Raw genomic sequence first — 22,562 nt, 5'->3', positions numbered from 1 at the left:
CTAAAAACTCTTAGGAGAAAGAGAATCTCTGCTGAGTCGTGTTCTTTTACATAACTTTGAAATGCTGAGAGCTACGTAAGACATTGTTTTATAACAGGTAGTAGCAATTAGGCTGTTTTCATTGGCAATTATACTTATTATAATATATTTTATAATAAACTTCTGGGATTATGGACAAGTCATTAGAGTCAGAATAGGAGTTTTGACTTTAGAGTTCTAAGGCTGAAAAATAAGAGACATAAAAACCAGAAGACAGAAAGACAAACAAGGATTTTGAAAAAGCAAGGATTTGGTTTAAAAATTACATGAATGACTAAAACAAGTTTACCCCAACAAAAACTAGGAGTGATGATTATATCTTCATGAATATAAAAGAGAGCCTATGTTTTAAAGATTTCAACAGGGAATTTCTGACAAAGATTAAAGAGTCTACAGATAGATTAGACTACTTTGTGAATGTTCAGATTGCACAATTCTGCCTTCACATATTTAATAAAAGATGACAGTGATCCAGTTATATAATGGGAGATCTCCAACTGCCACTAAAATACTTTCAAAACTCAAGCCTTAGCAACATTCTTGACAACCTCTGTAGATCAATAGTAAAAATATAAATCAGTGGTTACTTAACCACATTCTGTTTTTGATATAAGCAACATGGGTAGACGAAGTTACTAGAAGACCCTGAGGACCATGTCTAAGAAATCCTGGAACCAAGGCAAAGTCAAAGAGACCACAATTCCAAGGAATGAAGACTTCCTGAGCAGCATCTTTCTGAGACAACAGGCTCTTAACTGGCTGCCTTTGTATACACCAAGTCTTGCCCTAGAGAGATTTAGGGACTGATTAATTACTGCCAGCACTTGGCACCCTTCTTCAGCAAGAGACCTAAATTTTTACATTTCATAAAATTTGAAAAGTAAAGGTAAATTCTAAGGAACTCAAGGACTGAAGAGAGGCAAATACACTTAAATTTAAAGAAGAAACTTTATCTATAAGCCTAATGTTAATTCCCTAAAAAGTTGTAGAACAGATTATAAAACGGTTTGTGAACCCTCAGGAAAACATACAGTAATCATTAGGACCCAACATGGGATCACTGACTACTAAAAAAATATTTAATGAACAGAGAGAGAGATTCTTGTATGGAGAGAGATTCGAGCTCCCTACATGGAGCTTGAGATTTCCTACACCAACATATAAACAATATTTCTTCCAGTGGGAAATAGGTCACAATACACTGTGGCTACCATCTATTGTCTTTAAGAAAGGTACTGCCAAATCTGTATGCCCCTTCCCAGATAAATGGGTGTATCTGTAGGAGACAAGGTAGGAGATCATGTAATGTTTACAAACCTCCTATTTAAGTCCTCTATTTAGAATTCATGATTGCTTGTTTTTAAATGATTCTATTTAAAAGTCAAAGAGAATTATATTACTTAGTATCCAAAACAAGGCAAAAAAAAAAAGTTGAGTGGATGCTGCCTTGGCTCACAATTTATTTCCTGAAGAAAGTTATAAAAGGAATCTTTACACACACACACACACACACACACACACACACACACACACACACATACACATCTCTCTGCCTGGGGCTTGACTGTAGGCTGCAGTTTATATCATTTTGAGTCACCCCCCAAACCCCTAAAGCCCCCTAAACCCTCTGAAAGAATAGATTTCCGTTAGATAAAAATTTTCATTAGTAATGCTGTTCCTGGAGCCTCAACTGTCAGAACTATTGCAGAATTCCACATTTGGCAGAACAGGAGCAGTGCTAGATGTACAAGAATAGTACTAGGCATTTTTAGAGCATCCAAGGAGGAGGAAGCATTTTGACTACACCTAGACCCTCTCTCATTGCCTGAATTTTCCACTTATGTTAGGCAGCATCCCTAATTTTTTTTGAGACAGAGTCTCGCTCTGTCGCCAGGCTGGAGTGCAGTGGCGCAATCTCAGCTCACTGCAACCTCCACCTCCTGGGTTCAAGCGATTCTCCTGTCTCAGCCTCCCAAGTAGCTGGGATTACAGGTGCGCACCACCATGCCCAGCTAATTTTTGTATTTTTAGCAGACATGGGGTTTCACCATGTTGGCCAGGATGGTCTCAATCTCTTAACCTTGTGATCCATCCACCTTGGCCTCCCAAAATGCTGGGATTACAGGTGTGAGCCACCATGCCCAGTCCCCTAATTTTTATACTATTTTACAATATCTACTATATTATTTAGCTCTATGCTGAACATGGGAATACAGAGAAGTTTATAAAATCTTCACCCTCATGTAGTTTACAGTCTAGATGAAAGACAGACATTAAACAAATAACTCTCCAAGAAGTTTTATTAATTGCAGTTGTAATAATTACCATACACAGGGTGCTATGAATGTAAGAGGGATGCCCATCTGTAAAGGCTACTTTTATGCGCCAACTTGATGGGATCACAAGGTACCCAGACATTTGGCTGAACATTATTCTGAGTGTGTCTGTGAGGATGTTTAAGCATTTGGATAAGATAAATATTTGAATCAGTAGACTAAGTAAAGAAGATTGGCCTCTTTAACGTCGGTGGGCCTCATTCAATCAAATGAGGGCCCTAATAGAACAAAAAGGTTGAGTAACTCGGATTGTAACTAACTATGCATAGATTCTACTGGATCTCCAGCTTGCCAACTATAGAGCTTGAGTCTTCTCAGCTTCCATAATCACATGAACCAATTCCTTAAAACAAATTGAGAGAGAAACAGAGACAAACAGAGACAGAGAGAGAGAGAGCGACTATAAACAGGTTCTGTTTCTATGGATAACAATAAGAAATACACCACCCTAGACGAGATAGGGAAGGGGAATGGGAGCAAGAGAGTGTCAGGAAAGTTTCTCAGAAGTAATATTTAAATAAAGACCTTAACATGAGTAGGCAATAGCCTGCCAAGAGGATATGGTGAGAGAAAATCCAAGCTGAGGAAACATGTGATAAGGTACTGGGGCAAGAAGGAGAGTGTTTGAGAAACAGAAACAAAGTGATTTGAGTGAAGAGTGGAAGGAGTCAGTAATACTTAAGGATTTTGAAAAAGCAAGGATTTGGTTTAAAAATTACATGAAGTAAAGATAGAGAAGTTGGGAACAAAGAAATCAAATCATGAATGCCATTCAGACCATGATACAATTAAAGTATTGGTTCAGTATGCAAGCTATGAAAGAATGAAATCATTTTTAAAATAGTGTTAGTAGAATGATAAAATTAAAAGACTTATGTCTAAGTTAGAGATAAGTGAGCTTGCAGACTCCACTAAATAACCATATTCTTGGAGGATTAATACAATCTGAAGCAGGACTATTAGCATACTGTAAATCTCTGCCCTAATCACAACCCAGTCAACATTTTTATAATAACTTGAACGGGTAAAGTTGGTATGCTTACTAAATTTAAATTCTTAGGTGACAGATTAAATATCTGAAAGATCTGGACAGGCTAAACTACTAAATAAAAACCTTAGAGGTAGAAGTTTAGTAGGAATTCATATGTAAAGTTCTGTTCTCACATCTAAACAACTAGCAGTACAAGTACAAGATAAGAAAGAAGCAGCTTAAAAGCAAATTATGAGAATAAATTTGGGGGCTTTCATTGGCTGCAAGTTCAATATAGATCAATTATATGATGTGTCTAATAGGAATAATAATGCAATTTTAGGTAACATAATGACCTGGAAAAAAAGAGAGGGTAGGGCTGTTTTACTCACCATTGATTGACCTGGAAAATTGTGTATAATTTAGGGCCCCACAAAGAGGAATACTGAAATAACTAGACAGAACAGAGAAGAGTGAGCAGGATGATGAGGAGCCAGACAAATAGTTGAAGAGACTAGGGATATCTAACCTCAAAACACTTAAATGAAACATATTCAAATATATGAAAGGCAATCACAAACTAGGAATTAATTTCAGGACCAATGATAAATATTTAAAAGAACAGATTTCCATTAGATATAAAACAGATTTTTTAGAGAAAGTATTTTTTAGATACTTTTTTTAGAGAAAAATACTTTTTTAGAGAAAAATACTTTTTTTAGAGAAAAATACTTTTTTTTAGAGAAAGAGATTTTTTAGAGAAAGTATAGCTGTCAGAAATGGAACAAGCAGTGACGGACAAGTGACTAAATTGTCTGCAACAAGTGACGGACACTTGTTGCAGACAATTTAGAGGAGATTAATGAACAAAGTGAGATTTTGGTGATCACCAAAGGCCCTTCTGATGCTGAAATCAAAAGTAAATCAATCAACAACACTGTTCTGGAGCAGATATTGAAAAAAAAATAGTCATTATCATTTGTCTTATATTACATCGAGTATCAAAAATGAGAATCTTCTAGCTTTTAAAGTCCTATTGAATGTAGCAAAATACCACTCAGAGTGGTCTGTGAAACACTACGCATGAAAACTACCAACAAAAAGCAGTTAATAGTGAGTAATTCATTGCAAATTTAATTCAACAAAGATATTTTGGAATCCTAATTAATTCATTCACTTAAAAGTATTTTCATCTCTTACTATGTTTTAGGCACTATAACATAGACTATGTTTAATAATTATTTATTTGAATATTAATATTTTTGAGGACCTATGATATGCCCAGTTCCATCATAGATATTAGGAGAGTTTTGGAGATTTTTTTAAAAGTAAAAGACAAAAAGTTCTCTTTAGTTAAAGAAATAAGTACAATACACAAAACAGAAATACTATATAAACAATTTTATGGTTTATGATACAGAAAAAAATCAAAAGAGGTTATGAAAAGAAGGTATTAGTAAACAAAATAAATAAAGTAGGATGTAAATAATATTTTAAAACTTTGCAGGCTGACCTTCCTTGTAAAAAACTCAGAGAGCCCATCTAAGCCATGCCTGCATTCCTGACCCACAAAAATTGAGAAATAGTATGTGTTTTTTTTCTTTAAGCTGCTAAATTTTGGGACAATTTGTCAGGCAGCAATATATAACTAATACCAGTTTTAGAAAAGAGTGTATAATGTATAATGAATACAGTGTATTCCATTATTATTCAAAGTATTTGCTGCCCCTCCCTGAAGGAAAAGTACACTTCCCACCTTATTCATGTCAGGTTTAGATGTGTCACTTGAAATCCTCTTCCCCTTAGAAGGGTCAGACATCCTCACACTGTTGAATTAAGAAGACGGCATGTGACTTGCTTTGACATGCAGTCATGTTGGGCTGCAGTCAACCCACACCAACATGTAGCATGAGTGAAAAATAATACATTTGTATAAGCCACTGAAAGTTATAGGGCAAAATAATACACTAAAAGTTGTGGAGTCATTTGTTACCATAAAATAATATAATATATCCTAACTGACACAATTCACTGAACTTTGAATAGATGGAGAATTGGAAGATTATTCCAAGTGGGCAGAAAATAGCATAAAGTATGGTAGGGAAGCTGGGCATCCCACGTGTCACTGAACTGTCTGGAACATTAAAAAGACTGATCTAGCTACAACTAAAGGTCCATGTTGGGTACTTGTGAGTTGTGGGTGATTAAGTCGGATGACTGAGCAAGATCACATAGTGAAGTTTCTTGAATGTGAAAATCGAGAATGTACAGATTCTCCTGAAATGTAAGATTTTGAACAACAACAAAAAAAATGAGGGATATTTAGGGAGATTACTCTGACAATACCAAGGATTAAGATTTAGGAATAGATTTTAGCTGTCTAAACAGTGAATAAAGATTATGTGATAACATTTAAGAAGTACAAATAGCTTACTATATTTGGTACGTATTGCCACAGTAATGTTGCACAACAAACCACCACAAAACTCAGTGGCATAAAACAATAAGCATTCACTTAGCTCATGAGTCTGCAAATTAACAGGGTGGTTCTGCTGGTCTTGGCTGGGCTTGCTCACATGTCTTGGAATCAGCTGGCTGTCAGCTGAGCTAGGGTGACCTTGGCTGGAACAAGTGGGGCAAATCGATTCTGCTCCATTTGTCTTTTTTTTTTAAATAATTTATGGAGGTGAAATTCACATAATATAAAATCGACCATTTTAAAGTGAAGAGCTCAGTGGCATTTAGTAGATTTAAAATGTGCAACCACTACCTCTATACAGTTCCAAAACATTTCCATCATTCCAAAGTAAAACCACTTATACATTAAGCAGCCTCTCCCTAGTCTCCTTTTCCCTCAGGCCATGACAAACACCAATCTGCATTCTGTCTCTGTGGATTCATTCACTCTGGATGTTTCAAATAAATGGAATCATACAATATGTTACCTTTTATGTCTGGCTTCTTTCACTGAGCATGTTTTCGAGGTTCACTCATACTGTAGCATTATCAGTACTTCATTCCTTTTCATAGCTGAATAACATTCCATTGTATGTATATACTACCATCTGTTCCTACAGTCGTAGGACATTTGACTTCATGAACATTCATGGACATTTGGCTTTTGGCTATTATGTGTAGTGTTGCTATAAACATGCATGTACATATACTTGTTTGAGTACCTGTTTTTAATTTTTTTGCCTAAATATCTAGGAGTGGGATTACAGGGCCATGTGGTAATTCTGTGTTTTTCTTTTGGAGGACTCATCAAATTGTTTTCCAAAGTAGTTGCACCATTTTCCATTTCCACAACCTATGTGTGAGGGTTCCTTCCACTTTCTTTACATCCTCAACAACACTTGTTATTCTCTCTCTCTCTCTCTCTCTCTCTCTGTGTGTGTGTGTGTGTGTTTGTGTGTGTGTGAGTTTTATTATAGCCATCCCAATACGTGTGAAGTAGTACTTCATTGTAATTTTGACTTGCATTTCCCTAATGATTGAGGATACTGAGTGTCTTTTCATGTGCTTGTTGCCATTTGTATAACTTCTTCGGGAAAACATTGATTCAAGTCCTTTGCCAATTTTTTAATTGAATTGTTTGTTTTTTGTTGTTGAGCATGAGTTCCTTATATAGTCTAGGTTTAAACCCTTTTCAGATAGATAATTTGCAAATATTTTTTCCATTCTATGGTTTGTCTTTTCACTTTCTTGATAATGTCCTTTGGTGCACAAAAATTCCAAAATTAATGAAGTCCAATTTAGTTATTTTTTTCTTGTTTTTGCTCATACTTTTGATATCATGTCTAAGAACTGATTGCCAGATCCACAGTCGTGAAAATGTGCACCTACGTTTATTTATGAGTTTTATGGTTTTTGCCCTTTTATTTAGATTGCTGGTCCATTTTGAGTTAATTCACATTTATGGTGTGAAGTATGGGTCCAACTTCAGTCTTTTACATGTGGATATCCAGTTCTACCAGCACCACTGATTGAAGACACTATTCTTTTCCCAGTGAATGGTCTTGACACCTTTGTCAAAAGTCAATTGGTCACAGATGTATTGGTTTATTTCTGGACTCTGAATTCTATTCCATGGGTCTATATGCCTGTCCTTATGCCAATACCACACTCTTTGAATTGCTGTAGTTTTACTTGTAGTAAGTTTTGAAATTGGGAAGTGTGAATTCACTGCAAGTAGTTTGCAAGGTTAAGAGTACAGTCCAATCCTCCACAAAACTGTCTTTACTTAAGACAACAGCCACATGTTTGGGAATCCCCATGCCACTCTCACTTCTGACCAGCTGGCTACAAATTCTGGGATTTATACTACTCCTTCAGGTTAAATAATTTCTAGATGTCTCACAAAACTCAGGAAAGTGCTATACTTATGGGGTCAAATTGGTCTGAAACCTTGAGAAATACAGAAGTGATGTTGGAGAGCAAATAACAAAAATGTTCGAGACTTATGAAGGGGCTTTGACTGAGTGGCGTCATGTTTTGATGGTGCTTTAATATGCAAGCGCTATGTAGGGCTTTAAGATTTGTTTGTTTGCCTTTAACTTCAGTGGTGTCTAGCTGCCTATATTGGGTCAGGTAGTTGAATATACAGTTTTGTAGTTGTATTTTTACTAACAGACCTGTATATAGAGAATAGGGAAACTGACCTTAAATTTCCTAATAAGCAAAGACTACACAGAATTTGAGCTTGATGGGTCAAAGCAACTAAATGCAGCTGGGATTATCTTCCAACAGTCTTGACCTTCAGACAATGTTGAGATTGGATATGGCATTAGTATATTCAGGTGGGCTGTGGAGGACTTAGCTCTACTAGCTGATCATGACTTCCTTACTGTGCAGGCTGCTACTGTTTACTTAACCAAGCTGTGAACTTCACCTGAAACTTCAGGCAAGTTTGAGATTGGGGTTACATTATTTTAGGCGTTGCAAGGTGGAACAATATTTGCTGCTTTTCTGTATCTTGAAGGCAAATCTGTAGACCAGCACTTTCAAGGATAATGGCAACTGAGTTCTACGCACATGATGGTGACGTTCTGTCTTTAAATTGTTAATATTGGGCCTAGATAGGAAGCATTACATCTGCTGCCTTCAGTTCTACTCTTCATTATGTTATAGTCAACTGTATTCTGGGCCGAAAAGGAAATGTGGATGAGCTAACATTAGATTCACGTGGCTTGTTGATAAACTTTTAAAGTAACCTCCACCAATCAAAGTAGGCTTTAGATTTTATCATATAAATTTTAACCATGGTTCTAAATTTCATAAACCCAAACTGTGGCTTCACCTACAGAAAGGTGATAGACCTTTTACGTAAAAGGAACACTCTATCTTCTTCAGTTAAGGTACAGAAACTATTCGAAGGAAGTGTTGCTAATCTAGGAATCAGATTGCTAAAGGAATCAAGGAGAAAGTAAAGTGGCTTGAAAATATGCTTAATTATTATGATCAGAAGAGAACAGTGTATGCATGAAAATAAAATTAAAGAAGACAAACTGATTTAGCTGGAGGAGATCAGAAATTTCCCTAGAAAAATGGTACATGTCTGACCCAAGCACACACATATTTGACAGGTAGGAAACACACACAAACATGCTAAAACCTGAGATCCTAAACGTCAGGAGAGGGAGACCCATTCAAGTCTAATTACTCTTAAAGAAGTTCTTATAAAAGGGTAAAATATTTTATTTGCTACAAAATCAGAAACAGTAGCTGGGACCCAGTGAAACCTTTTAGAAGAATCAAGATAAGATCTTGGAGAGCAGACTGAGAACAATCCCCTAGAGGAGACAGGATCTCGAACGCTTCGAAGAGTTGGTATTTACATTACAGATAAATTTATAGTTAAGAATCTCTTTTGGGGATCACTTCTGAGGAATCTCTTTTGAGGATAGGACAATTATACAAAGAGTGAACATAAAATCTGGACAAATTGGAAAGAAAGACTGGTAAAAATATTACAAAAAAGTGCTGAGTGAACTCTAAAAATAGATGGGCCTGAGATTAAGGAAAGACAAAGACAAGATTAATTACATTACAGTTAATTCAGGCAGAACAATAATTGATCAAAGACACCAGATCCAAGTTAGATGTTAGACTGTGAGAGAAATACATCCTGGGTAGAATTATTTAATTAACAGAAGTGAAAATAGATAAGACTGGTTTGAACAAAGGATGCTATTGACAAACTTAGAACTGATTGACTTCATATCTCTCACTATGAGAGACTCTGTAAGAAAAAATATCTAGAGGCATATGTTAGAAAAATATGAGTATGGGCCAGAAAGCAAAAGGAAGGTATTAATGAAAGAAAAGAAGATACTCAATTGTGGCAAACAATGCTAACTCCAAGCCTGTTAGAAAAGGGAACTTTCTGAAAGGAAGAAGTGTATAGTAGAAGCAAACCTTAAGCATTGCAGAAAACGAGGTGCCTGACAGAAACATTAACTCAAGAGGAGGAGCATTAAAAAACTGAGGAAAGACCATGTCCTTAGGAGGAAATGGCAGCAGTGTTGGTCCTAACTGGGACCATTGGCACATAAGCCTCAGAAACACGAATACCTGCTTCAATTTGGAAATCTGCCAAAAGTTATTCTACAGTGGGAACTGATGTGGAGATGAGGGGGAAGCTGTGCCCATGAAGTAAATTTCTTAGGCTTAAATAATTCCATAGGCAGAGGCTGTTACAGCAACCACTATGATTGAAGATGCCACTCCTAAGACAAGATGGATGCTATGAAACCAGACAGTGATCACCCTCAGTTGAGCATGGGGTTTAGAAGCACTGACTCAGAAAAAGGAAAGAAAGAAAGAAAGAATATTAAGATGTTTGGAATTCTTTAAAAGGGAAAAATGATACCTCAAATAAGTCTTTATGACTGGTGCTACTACCAATGCAAACTTCCAGATGTTGCAAGAATGAAACACTCTCACTCTCAGTTCCCTCTTTAAGAGCTCGATGGCTCATGCTTGTAATCCCAGCACTTTGGAAGGCCGAGGCGGGCGGATCACCTGAGGTCAGGAGTTCAAGACCAGCCTGGCCAACATGGTGAAATTCCATCTCTACTAAAAATACAAAAAAAATTAACTGGGTGTGGTGGCAGGCGCCTGTAATCCCAGCTACTCAAGAGGCTGAAGCAAGAGAATCACTTGAATGCAAGAGGCAGAGGTTGCAGTGAGCCGAGATCGCGCCACTGCACTCCACCCTGGGCAACAAGAGCAAGACTCCACTGCAAAAGAAAAAAAAAATAAAAAGAATAATAACAGCAATAATGATGAAAGCTAATTTTATACTATTGAAACATTATACCTTATAATGTTTACCAAGTGTCAGGTACTTGCTCTAAGGACTTAACATATATTTCACTTAATCTTTGCAATGTTGTTAAGGTAAATACTATAATTCCTACCTTAAGGAAACTGACTCTCAGAGAAGTTAAGTAATCTGTCCAAGGTCATACAGTCCGTGGCATAACTGGAATTTGAATTCTGGTTCAAAAATCAGAGAACTTAACCAACACTTTGTGCAGCCTCTTTGAGACAGAAGACAGTGTGCACTGGTCAATTTTTCCCTCAAGATACTGTAAACTTATAATGCTATAAGTAATGTCTTAATGGGAGATTGCTTCCCAAGAAGTTAGGTCACAGGTCATAGAGCCTGGTCAACAGCATGGGCCAACTGGCATCTTGGAAAGACTGACGATAATATTTTCTCTTGTCTGCCTTTCCTCACTTAGTCTCTGTTAGGGTCTTTGGCAGCCATCATGTGGGTCTGAATTATGCCAAACATAGGGTCCTGGAAACATCATTTTGCATGCAATGGCCACATTTGCTGGGAGTGGCTACTGTTGTGAATGTGCGGCTATGTTGTTGATGTTGTGATAATCATTTTGTTGGTTTGCAAACAAGGCATATGCAAATGTTGGTGTAGACCTAATTCAACTTCTGAGGTCCTAACGGATGACACCCACTCTAGGAGCCCAGACGGTAGCTGCTGGAGACATTCCAGCTCCAGTCAGGCATCCAGAAGCCATCTGGCTGATACCAGAAAGAATAAAAATTAGGACTTTGATCTCTTTGCACTTTAACTTGAAGAGTTTGAAACTTTATTCGTTTTTAACTCAAAAAAGTAAGATAATTTGATCTTGAAATTTGCTTCTGGGTGGACTTTAAAATTTTGGATTTTATTTGAAATTTTATTCTTTTAATTTTAATGTCTCCACAAAAAGTTGATAATGGGCAAGAGCTAACATTCAAATTCATCTCTATGTTATTGGAATTTTATGATGAAATATATTAATCCTGTACTTAATCTAATTTCAGAATCTCCAAAAAATTTATCAGAGAATATACAATTATTTTGGACAGTATTGCTGGGTGTAATTTGGGGTAGGAAATGAAATAGGAAGTGAACATTCAGTATGTCTAGAATGATCTTGGAGTCAATTTAATTAATGTAGTATTCTAACTCATTTCAGAACCACTAGGGTAAATTTAACAGCACTCATTATGACAAAGAACGAGGGTATGATTATTGGAATGGATCCCTCATAGAGGTCCTAACAGACTAAGCATCTCCCCCCTTGAGAGGGAGAGTGACTCCTCTGGTTCACCATCATGTAATAATTAAGCCAAAGAAGTTAAGAGATCAAAAAGTTTGGAAATGTTAGGAGGAATGAGTGTGTTATTTCAAACCTCCCTTGAAATCAGACACTGTCTACATCTGTCTTCCATTTGAAATGCTTGTATAACATCAAATAGCTCGTATATAATTAGTAAATAGAGGAATGACGTCAAAGTGATACTGAAGTTTGGTTAATAAATATGTGCTTTTTCCTAAACAAAGGAAGCCAAAAGAGAAGTAGTAGAATTCTATCATTTATCAGGAAAGAAAAAAAATCGTCTTAGCTTGGCTGATGTACTTACCATCCCAGAAAGGTGCATCCTTGGCCTTATATAACTCTCTCATTGTGGGAATTTCATTTCCTCCTGGGCCTTCCTTAAAGGAAGCCCCACTGGCCCAAATCTCCACTTCACTTTCATCTGCATTGTCTCACACTCTATTGTTTTTGTGCAGCTTTAATATCTTCTAAAGCTGCACTCCAAGATGCCTACCCAGCTATTTACATTATCTCCTAAGTTAATCATTATTATTTTAGATAGTATTGTGGTTTTAAAGGTAAATAGACTTTTCAATGGTTTTCCCAAACCCTAGTTTCCCCATATCCCTGTTATTTTGGTGGGTGTGATTTTGCAGAATGTATTTTTTATGCATATATATATAATCGGCCCTCCATCTTATTGGGTTCCACATCCCTGGATTCAACCAAGTATGAGTGAAAAATATTTTTTAAAAAAATAATAATACAGAAATAAAAATAATACAAGTTTAAAAATAATACAGTGTAACAACTATTTATATAACATTTACACAGTATTAGGTATTATAAGTAAGCTAGAGATTAAAGTATAAAAGATGATATGCATAGGCTATATGCAAATACTACACCATTTTATATAACGGATTTGAGCAACTGTGGATGTTAGTATGGGACAGGCCTCCAGTAACCAATCCCCCACGGACACCAAGGAATAACTGTATATGTACCAGCATGTTGACCATCTGCAGGAATATGGTATCTGTACCCAGTAGGTGTACTCCTTTATATTGTAGAAAGGATAGATCTATACAGGAACTATAATAAAATAACTTTTTCACATGTAACAATAAAAATTTCTTTATTAAAATCTTCTGTGGTAGAGGTTGAATTGAGTAATGACTTCTTCCATGTGGCCAGCCTCACATAAATTAAACTCTGTCTTTACTGGAGGAAAAAAAAAAAAAGCCAGGATGGTGGATCATGCCTGTAATACCAGCACTTTGGGAGGCCAAGGCAGGAGGATTGCTTGAACCCAGAAGTTCAAGACCAGCCTGAGCAATAGAGGGAGAGTCCATCTCTACAAATTTGTTTTTAAAAAGTAGGCACAGTGGCCTGCACCTGTAATCCCAGCTACTGGGGAGGCTGAGGTGGGAGGATTGCTTGAGCTTGGGAGTTCAAGGCTGCAGTGAGCTGTGGTTGCACCACTGCACTCCAGCCTAGGCAACAGAGCAAGACACAGTCTCAGGAAAAAAAAATTGTCTATGGTTTAGAATAAAATCTAAAAACAAGCAATTTGCCAATCCTGTTTGTCTTTTCCAAGGTTTACTTGACAAAGTAAAAGTAGTTTAATATTATATCAAATGTGCTTATTTATCACAGCATAGAAGGAAAACTTGAAAGTATATCTAATTCCAAAAAAGAAGCAATAAGTAGGAGAAAACTTTTATTTTGTGTATCTGTTGCTTTTAGTCCTTGGTACAATTACAGTTCTAATCTGTGCTTATAAATAAAAAGCAATTGCTATGATCTTAACATTAGACATTATTAAAAGATTTTTTTCTGATCTGATACAAAGCAAGAAAAAAAAGAGATATACATCAAATCAAGAGTATCAGCATTTATTTGTTTAAATTAAAAGACAACTTTCACATAAAACTTGACCTTTCCCAAGTTGAAGTCCAGAAGACCATCAAACACAAAAGTTTAGGGACCTCAATCATTTGATGCACAACATCATAGAAACAAAGAAAACAGAAGTTCAAAAACCTAATGTTAAGTGACTAGGGCGCTACAGACTGGAAGTTCCTCCAACAGGATTAGCTTCTTTAAATATTTTAAGTCCAGTGAACTTGTAATGCTTCCACATGTTAGTGGTTGCACAGGCTAATTTCACCTGGCATAAGCTTTTACAAGGATGCAAAAACAGAGGGCAAGGCATGCATTAAAATGTGATAATAGCACACTTCTGGGATATGTGAAGAATGAGGCATGAATCTGAATGCCTCTGGCATCCATGAAGTATCACATCTCAGAGTCAGTGCTTTTCTGTTTTGATAAGTAATGCTGCTATACCATATTTGGGAGGAGAAAAATAAACTTTCTAAATATAAATCTCATCTTAATGAAGATTCCTTAGTTTCAATTCTAGCATTTTATTCACATCTGATGTTTTAATTCCAGGTGAACTGGAAATAATTCAAGTCTAGATAGGGTATTAAGAAAATATGTTGTTTATTTTTATTAATGCTAGTTTAAGAGTAATTTCAAAATATTGTTGATCATAAAGAAAATCTTAGCAAGAGGAATGGAGGAGGAGACAAAAATGCAAGAAACAAACAAATCAGCTTTAATAATGACACTCTTATTAACCCCAAAGAACAAAAGGAAGGATTCTTTGTGTTACATGTTTTGCAGATAAATAACCTTACCTAATCCTTCTAGATAACGGGTAGGTATCTACAGGAGATTTGAAATCGTCAGATAAAAACATGTAATAACATGAAAAATAGTTATGATATCTAATAAAAACATTTTTTAAAAGGCCAGGAAAAACAAATTTACTTTCTGAATACACACATATGTAATCCTTGGCCAAAAAATTTGACTTAGAAACAATAAGTATGAAAATATCATAGTTATCATTCAGTAAGTATTAATGAAGGATGATAAATTAAGGAAACAGTCTGCTTTTATATAGTACAAGTGAGAAAATGGGAAACAAATGGAAGTATCTGCTGTAGCCACATCCCAAAATCACTTCAGTTGTTTGAATCACTACCCTCGCAGTTAAAGGCATGTTATTTAATATCCTGCCCTCACCAAGCATGGAGTTAAAGTTTGAATGAAATTATAGGACCATTTCAATAACACGTTTAAACTCATGAATATGAAATTTAAACTCACAAATGAGGCTAGCAAAACAAAACAGTACCTTTAGAGATATTAGATGGATATCTAATCTCTTTGGACAAAGACAATGAAATTACTTTAAAGTACAATTCATAACTTTTTTTCTTGACTGAAGATGAGTTACTTTTAATAGTATAACAGTGGAACCAACTAAAGGTCCAAGAGTAGACAGTTTAATTCATTCATGCCACATTTATGAGTGTCAGCTATGTCCCAGGCACTGTGCTTATTACTAGTATTACAACAAAGCTAGTGTCTGTTTTTGCCCTCTTTTACGTTACATTGTGGTAGAAACAGATCATGTGGGAGAGTGACATAAGACTCATTCAAAAATCCAAGTACTATTTATTGAGTGCCTGTTCCCAGGAAGTCTGTAGTCTGGTAGGAAGCGTGCATATACACAAAAAAGTAACAAAGCAATACAATAATTACATCCTGTATGGAAAGTACTAGGAAAACAAATGGAGTTCTGACATAGATGAGACACTAAAGTGGAAAGAGAGAGGGAGGCAGAAAGAGAGAGAGAGAACAGAGTACAATGGTTAAAAGCGCTGCTACTGGAGCCAGCCTGCCAAGGTTTGCGTCCCAACTCCACCACTTGCTAGTTGTGTGATGTTGAGCAAATTACCTAAGTTCTCTGTACCTCAGTTATTGCAATAAATAGGAATTATAGTTTCTCTGAGAGCTAAAAGAGTTAATATTTGTGATGAGCTTAGAATAGTGCCTGGTCCAGAATAAGTACTACATAGTAGTAGAGTTGGTAATGCAAGAACCTAGTGAGTGAACTTCTCTACTGTTAAATTAATTTCTAATCCGTCAATTCTGTGACAAGGGATATATACTTTGATGTGCTAGAGCCAACTTGTACCAGTCTGCAAAAGCCAATTGTTCTCATCTCTTCTCCAAATACTTTATTCAGTGAGTTAAAACCCTTCCCTCTGAACTCTGCATTCAGTGGTAGCTTGAAATTGGTCATGGTACGAGCACCTACACCATGAAGTTGCTAAATGCTGCAAATCGAGGCCTTTTTTTTTTTTTTTTTCCAGAGTCAGTTGATAACATTTACCAGCATACTGCTGATATACACGCTTAGTAGAGAGTAATGGGTTATTGGAGTTCTTCCTAGTGGTTCCAAACTGAACTACAGTTAGTTTGGTACATTTGTTACATTTCATAACTTTTGAAAAAGCTCTAGAAGTTGACCAAAACAGTTTTAAAACCTCTATGTGATCATACAGTAATGCAATTTCTTATTTTTGTCTTTGGAAAGCTGTATCCTATATAAATTGGCCGTTACATTATAACATTATAAAAATGTATTAATTACTTTTATTTAATTATGGTTTACTAAGGTTAAAATACCTGTCAATTTTTTAAAAACTCCAAACTTGTTTTGAAATAAAAAATTCCTAAAATCTTAATGTCCTTTCACGATTTCCCTTTGTATAAGAATATTTATCCATGTTATAATTAAACATGTTTTATTATATGTTTTTCTTTTAAATGTTCAAAGGAAAAACAAAATATAAATGTCTTTCAAAATATTATCAAATGGTTTACAAAATCTCTGCCACTTACCTTTTGAAATATCTTCAATTTTTCTGCCATACAAATCATAAAAATATCTGGCTGGTAAATTTAGATTCATTCTCATTGTACAAGTATCTAAAACCTGTGCAAGAAAAAATTATAAATAATTTAGTAAACTCTGGTTAAACTGAATATACATTTAAACTCCTTTCTATACTACACAGTTATTAAAAATTATATTGTAAAATAAAATTTAATGATTTATAAAATGTTCTAATATATGAAATTTAAAGGCAGTTAAAATTGTTACATCCTAATTGTACTTGCGTGTGTGTGTAAAAAACACACAAGTATCAGTAAAAAAGAAGATGCAACAAATATTAAATACTAGTTATCTATTATTTAATAAATGGTAGACCTTTAGAACTCTGAGGGATGTTTGTCTTATTCTTGCAACTTTCTGTATGTTCCATTTATTTCACAATGAGAGGATATTACCTTTTAAATTAGATTTTAAGTACCTACTTTCCTTAGCTTTTAAGTGTTTTCCAAGTGTCCTAAAATAAATTATAAAAATAGTCTGATCACAGTTCACCTTGATAACTTATGTTGTTTGGGTACTAAAAACTGAACTGAATAAATCACATTTCAGGTTTTCCATGAATATGAGTCTCAAGGACTTTACCTTTAATGGTTTCTAATATGCACTCTTTTAAAATATTATAATATCATGACCTGTTCTTGTTATTTTACATGTGGCCCTTTGAACCCAATGCGGCAATCATCTTTCCAACTTCAAGGAAGACTTAAACATGCTTCAGCTGGAAAGAAAGTTCTACTCACAAGATGAGGAAAATCAAGGGAACAGAAGGGGTTTGAGGAGTGTCAGGTAACCTGAGGCAGGTTGTTATTAGGTTTTCAGTAGTAAGTTCCAAAACATGAAATTCACCATATTCATCTAAAAATACAAAATATTTTCCAAATTGAAATTGAAAGGGCTCTGCCATCCATTTTTTACTATTCCCAGCTATAATATTACTTTCCCATAACCAAGAACTACTACTGAAGGACAATGTGAATTATATTAATATGATTATAGTAAACAAAACATCTTTCAACTGCTCAAACCATCTTTCAGCTGCTGATACTACCTGCCTCTTTTTGCTCACTTCTGTCCCTACTTTATTATTGGAGCCCATAATTTAGTCCTAGCTTAACCATTCATTAGCTTTGTGACAATGTACGTATTTCAATAGCTTAGTGTTTATATAAAGGCAAAGTTGAACTTTCCTTTCAGCCTATAGAACAGCCTTCAAACATTGTGATTGATTTGGTTTATACAGTTGCTCTATCAAAAGACAGGTTGAATATTAAAGGTAAATATTTAACTGACTAATCAATTTGACAAATTGGTCTTTCTTAGGCTCTATGTACCAGAGGTTCTCAGCCTTTATTCTACTCTACTACTATACATAACTAATCATGTCCCCATGGACCACATGCTCCCGTGGCCATTCACAGCATTGCATGTTTCTTGTACACTAGCTGCAATTCAGAGCATTGAGCAATTCAGAGCAATGTATTGCTGCTGTTTTTCTCACAATCAAGAATGCATACCTGCTCGTAATTAGGAATAATGTTACAGGTTTTTTTTTGAGATGGAGTTTCACTCTGGTCGCCCAGGTTTGAGTGCAGTGGTGCAATCTCAGCTCATCGCAACCTCTGCTTCCCAGGTTCAAGTGATTCTCCTGCCTCAGCCTCCCCAGTAGCTGGGATTACAGGCATGCGCCACCCTGCCCAGCTAATTTTTTGTATTTTTAGTAGAGACAGGGTTTCTCCATGTTGATCAGGCTGGTCTCGAACTTCTGACCTCAGGTGATCCACATGCCTCAACCTCCCAAATTGCTGGGATTAGAGGCATGAGCCACCACCCCCAGGTAGGAATATTCTTGAGCTTTCTAATTTATGAGGAAAAGATCATTCACAACAGCAATGCTTTACCTGGTTAAATAACGAAGTGCTTGCAGAGAATGTAACAACCTAGTGGTTCTCTAAATAACCCCGGTTATTCTTCCTGCCTTCTTTTTTACTCTTGTGGGTCAGTTTCTTCAGTAACTACTGCCCACAAGTTCATCCAGGACCCCTATCCCATGGACTTCAGTCTTTACCAAAGATGCTGGGAAAGCAATGTTCAAAATATAAGAAAGAAGTATCAGGAAAAGAAACTAGAGTGTTCTTTTGGCTTGAAACAAAAAGAGGAGTGGAACATATTGACTGACACTGGCACGGGATCCATGCTTGTTTTTATTTTAATACTCTAATTAACACAGTTGGTGTCTGACTGGCAAAATTCTCCTGTCACTGGAGTGAAAGTGAAAATGGATCACTTTCACCATCACTCTAAGTGACAGAAATACTCAAGGGAGATAATTCAGCACAAATTGCTCCTTAGCCAATCATGTCTGAATACTATTAAGGATCTACAGTAGGTCTTATAGACCCTAAGCAAGACATAATCTCCTCTTTACAACCCCACATTACTTATCTTTCCAGTCCTCATATTCAGTTTTCAATTTCTTAATATTATGAAGCTTAATATTATGAAGTGATTACTGTATTTAAAAGTATAATGATGTCCTTTGGTACAATTTATATTTCCTAGTTATGAGTGAAGGTTCAAATATCTAAGTATCCTTTAAAGTTACAATTTACCAATTAAACTAAGTAAAACTATAATCTACTTGAAGGTAGTCCCATTTACTTCAAGCAAAATTTCAATAATTTTTAAAAATTATTTTAAATATTGCTGCCTTTGAGTCTTAAAAAAATCAGTCCCTCCTTTCCTCCCCCTGTAGGAGTTCACAGTGTCTGTTGTTGCCATCTTTATGTCCATGAGTACCCAATGTTTAGATCCCACTTATAAGTGAGAACATGTGGTATCTGGTTTTCTGTTCCTGCATTAATTTGCTTAGGACAATGGGCATCCAGCTGCATCCATGTTGCTGCAAAGGATATACTTTCATTCTTTTTTATGGCTGCATAGTATTCCATGGTGCATATGTACCACATTTTCTTTATACAATCCACTTTTGATGGGCACCTAGGTTGATTCCATATCTTTGCTATTCAGAACAGTGCTGTGATGAACATACGAGTGCATGTGTCATTTTGGCAGAATGATTTTTCTTTTGAATATATATAATCAGTAATGGGATTGCTGGGTCAAATGATAATTCTGAGTTCTTTGGGAAAACTCCATATTGCTTTCCACAGTAGCTGAACTAATTTACATTCCCACCAACAGTGTATAAGCATTCCTTTTCTCCACAGCCTTGCCAGCATCTGTTGTTTTTTTGACTTTTCATAATAGACATTCTGACTGGTTACAACATTTTCTAACTCAAAGACTCCCCTTTTCATTGAGCTAAAACATCAGTAAAAATGTGTGTGCAAACCAAACCTTTGTGCGAGTTTTAAGAGTTAAACGAATTTTAAAACTGGCATTAGAAAATCAAATACTAAAATTTAATAATGCATGAGCAACACTGTCATTCCTTCCTACTTGAAGAATGAAAAATCTTTGCAGTGTTTAAGCAATGCCAGCCTTCAGTAATTATTTTCTCAGAGTAAATTATCAGTGGTATGAATTAGTATCACTATAAGTTTCTGTCAAAAGCCCTGAAATGAAGCTTCTACTTGTAAGGTCATTCTTATGATTTACAATTGAAAAGTACATTATGGTGTCATCTTGCTCTAATATTAAGGTTAATTAAAATAGCATTTCCACTACTGTACCTGTTAAGCTTGTTAAAATATTACTTTTACAAATTCATATTTTGTTAATTCCTTTTTTTCTTTTTTTTGAGAAGAGTCTTGCTCTGTCACCCAGGCTGGAGTGCAGTGGCATGATCGCAGCTCATTGCATCCTCAACTTCCCAGGCTCAGGCAATCCTACCACTTCAGCCTTCCAAGCACCTGGGACAACAGATGTACCACAAGACACTCAGCTAATTTTTTAATTTTTGTAGAGATGGGGCCTAGCTATGTTGCCCAGTCTGGTCTCAAGCCCCCTGGTCTCAAGTGATCCTCCTGCCTCAGCCTCCCTAAATGCTGGGATTACAGGCATGAACCACTGCACCTGGCCTGTTAATTACATACAGCTTAAGTTTTAGAAACTCTTCTGATACTAAAATTTTAAATCATCATGCTGTAAAACCAGAATCTTTTTGAAAAGTACCTGGGAAGAAATATTCCACAATCTTTTCAGTTTAATCTACTTGTTTACAGATCTGGGAGTCAACTCCATCTCCAGACATATCTGGTACAGAGTTTGCAGTTCCTGGAATGGCCAGAACCTCTGGGTTGCCACTACCTCAGTTCACATGAGAGAGTATACTTAGGCCAACATCACCGCAGGTCATGTGAACCAGGTTGATAAGCCAATTAGACCCCAAAAATGTTAGTTCTTCTCAAAGACAGAGAACCTTGAAACATTTTAATACGGTTTTATGAGTTAACACCTGGAAGCATAAGCCCCAACTTACACTTCCCCAACACACTCTCCTCAAAAGATTCTCTACTGCAGAAGTTAGCAAACTACAGTCCAAAGGCCAATTCCAGTCCATAGCTTGTTTCTGTGTGGCCTATAGGCTAAGAATGGCTTGTACATTTTTAATTCCTAAAAAATAAATCAAAAGATGAATCATATTTTGTGATAGATTTAAATATGAAATTCAAATTTAAGTACTGTACATAAAGTTTTCTTGTAAAACAGCCACACTTGATCATTTACATATTTTCTATGGCTGCTTTCATGCTATCACAGCAAGGCTGAGAGAGTTGCTACAGAGACCTTATGGCTTGCAAAACCAAAATTATTTTCTGTTTGCCTTTTATGGAAAAAGTTTTGCATCAACATTCACATGAAGCTCTGTATTTTCCTGTTCTGTATAAATTAGCCTGAACTCCTTTATTCATTTCTAAAGCTCTTCCATTGTGTACTCGGAAAACATGTCCTCTGATCAACAAATTTGACTAGCCCCACAACCTCTTTTAAAAGAAACTAGGCTTTCCCCTGAGGTCACTAACTTCTTCAAGGCCCTCTCAAGTGGTAAGATTTTATTCTCTCCTATCACACAATCTCAAGTTTGAAAAGTGGTGTTACAACGCTATTTCAAAATAATTTCTCCCCAACTCTCTTATTCAACAAAAACAAACAAGCACTGCCCCCAACACCCAGGATCTTGATGTTCAAGCATATCATATTCTCTAACTCTAGTCATTATTCCTCATTCTTGGATAACTTTTACCACACATAGCTTGCAAAATCCTGACTCCGAGCGACCTTCACTTTCCTCTCTGTGTGCACACTGAGAGGCCTGGTGCTGCTGGAGAAAGTCACACAACTGAACATGTCAACATTACTATCATTCACGATCACCAACTTCCATGGTCCCTCAGTACTGCCCAGTCTCTTCTATTTCACTTCTTTGGTCAAATTTCTCTCCCACTTTCCACAGAGTATTTCCAACAATCTCTAATCTCCTTATCTCCACTTAGCCTTTCCTTCGTTAATTGCCTCTTCATTTTCAGCAGATGACATGATCTCCTATGTCAGAGAGAAATTTGAAGGCTCATCTTACTGCTATCAAAGCTACATGCCTATTTATTTCTATAGTCATCCACTCTTTTTCCTTCTAGTTATATTACAAGAGTTCCTGCTCCTATCTAAGGTCAATATTCCACTTATGCTTTCAATTATGTATGCTCTCAACTTTTAAAGCAGTTTACATTATCCATCATTTCTTCTCTCTCATGTATATTCATCTACTGCTTCTCAACTAGACTGTTACCACTGATATTGAAACATAAGTATTTTCTATCTTG

At 36.0% G+C, this 22,562-nt stretch overlaps 1 protein-coding gene across 1 annotated transcript in view; it reads right to left on the bottom strand.

The window, feature by feature from the left end:
• DCDC1 (doublecortin domain containing 1) overlaps window positions 1-22,562 on the bottom strand; it is a 499,491-nt gene that overhangs the window by 386,173 nt on the left and 90,756 nt on the right. The window contains exon 8 of the mRNA XM_005578290.5: window positions 16,725-16,818. Within this exon, the coding sequence (XP_005578347.3) occupies window positions 16,725-16,818 (94 nt within the window). The remainder of the gene's footprint in view (window positions 1-16,724; window positions 16,819-22,562) is intronic.

This window comes from Macaca fascicularis, chromosome 14 (assembly GCF_037993035.2).
Source record: "Macaca fascicularis isolate 582-1 chromosome 14, T2T-MFA8v1.1".
In the NCBI taxonomy this organism is placed as follows: Eukaryota; Metazoa; Chordata; class Mammalia; order Primates; family Cercopithecidae; genus Macaca; species Macaca fascicularis.
This window is presented reverse-complemented; position numbering and strand designations above follow the sequence as displayed.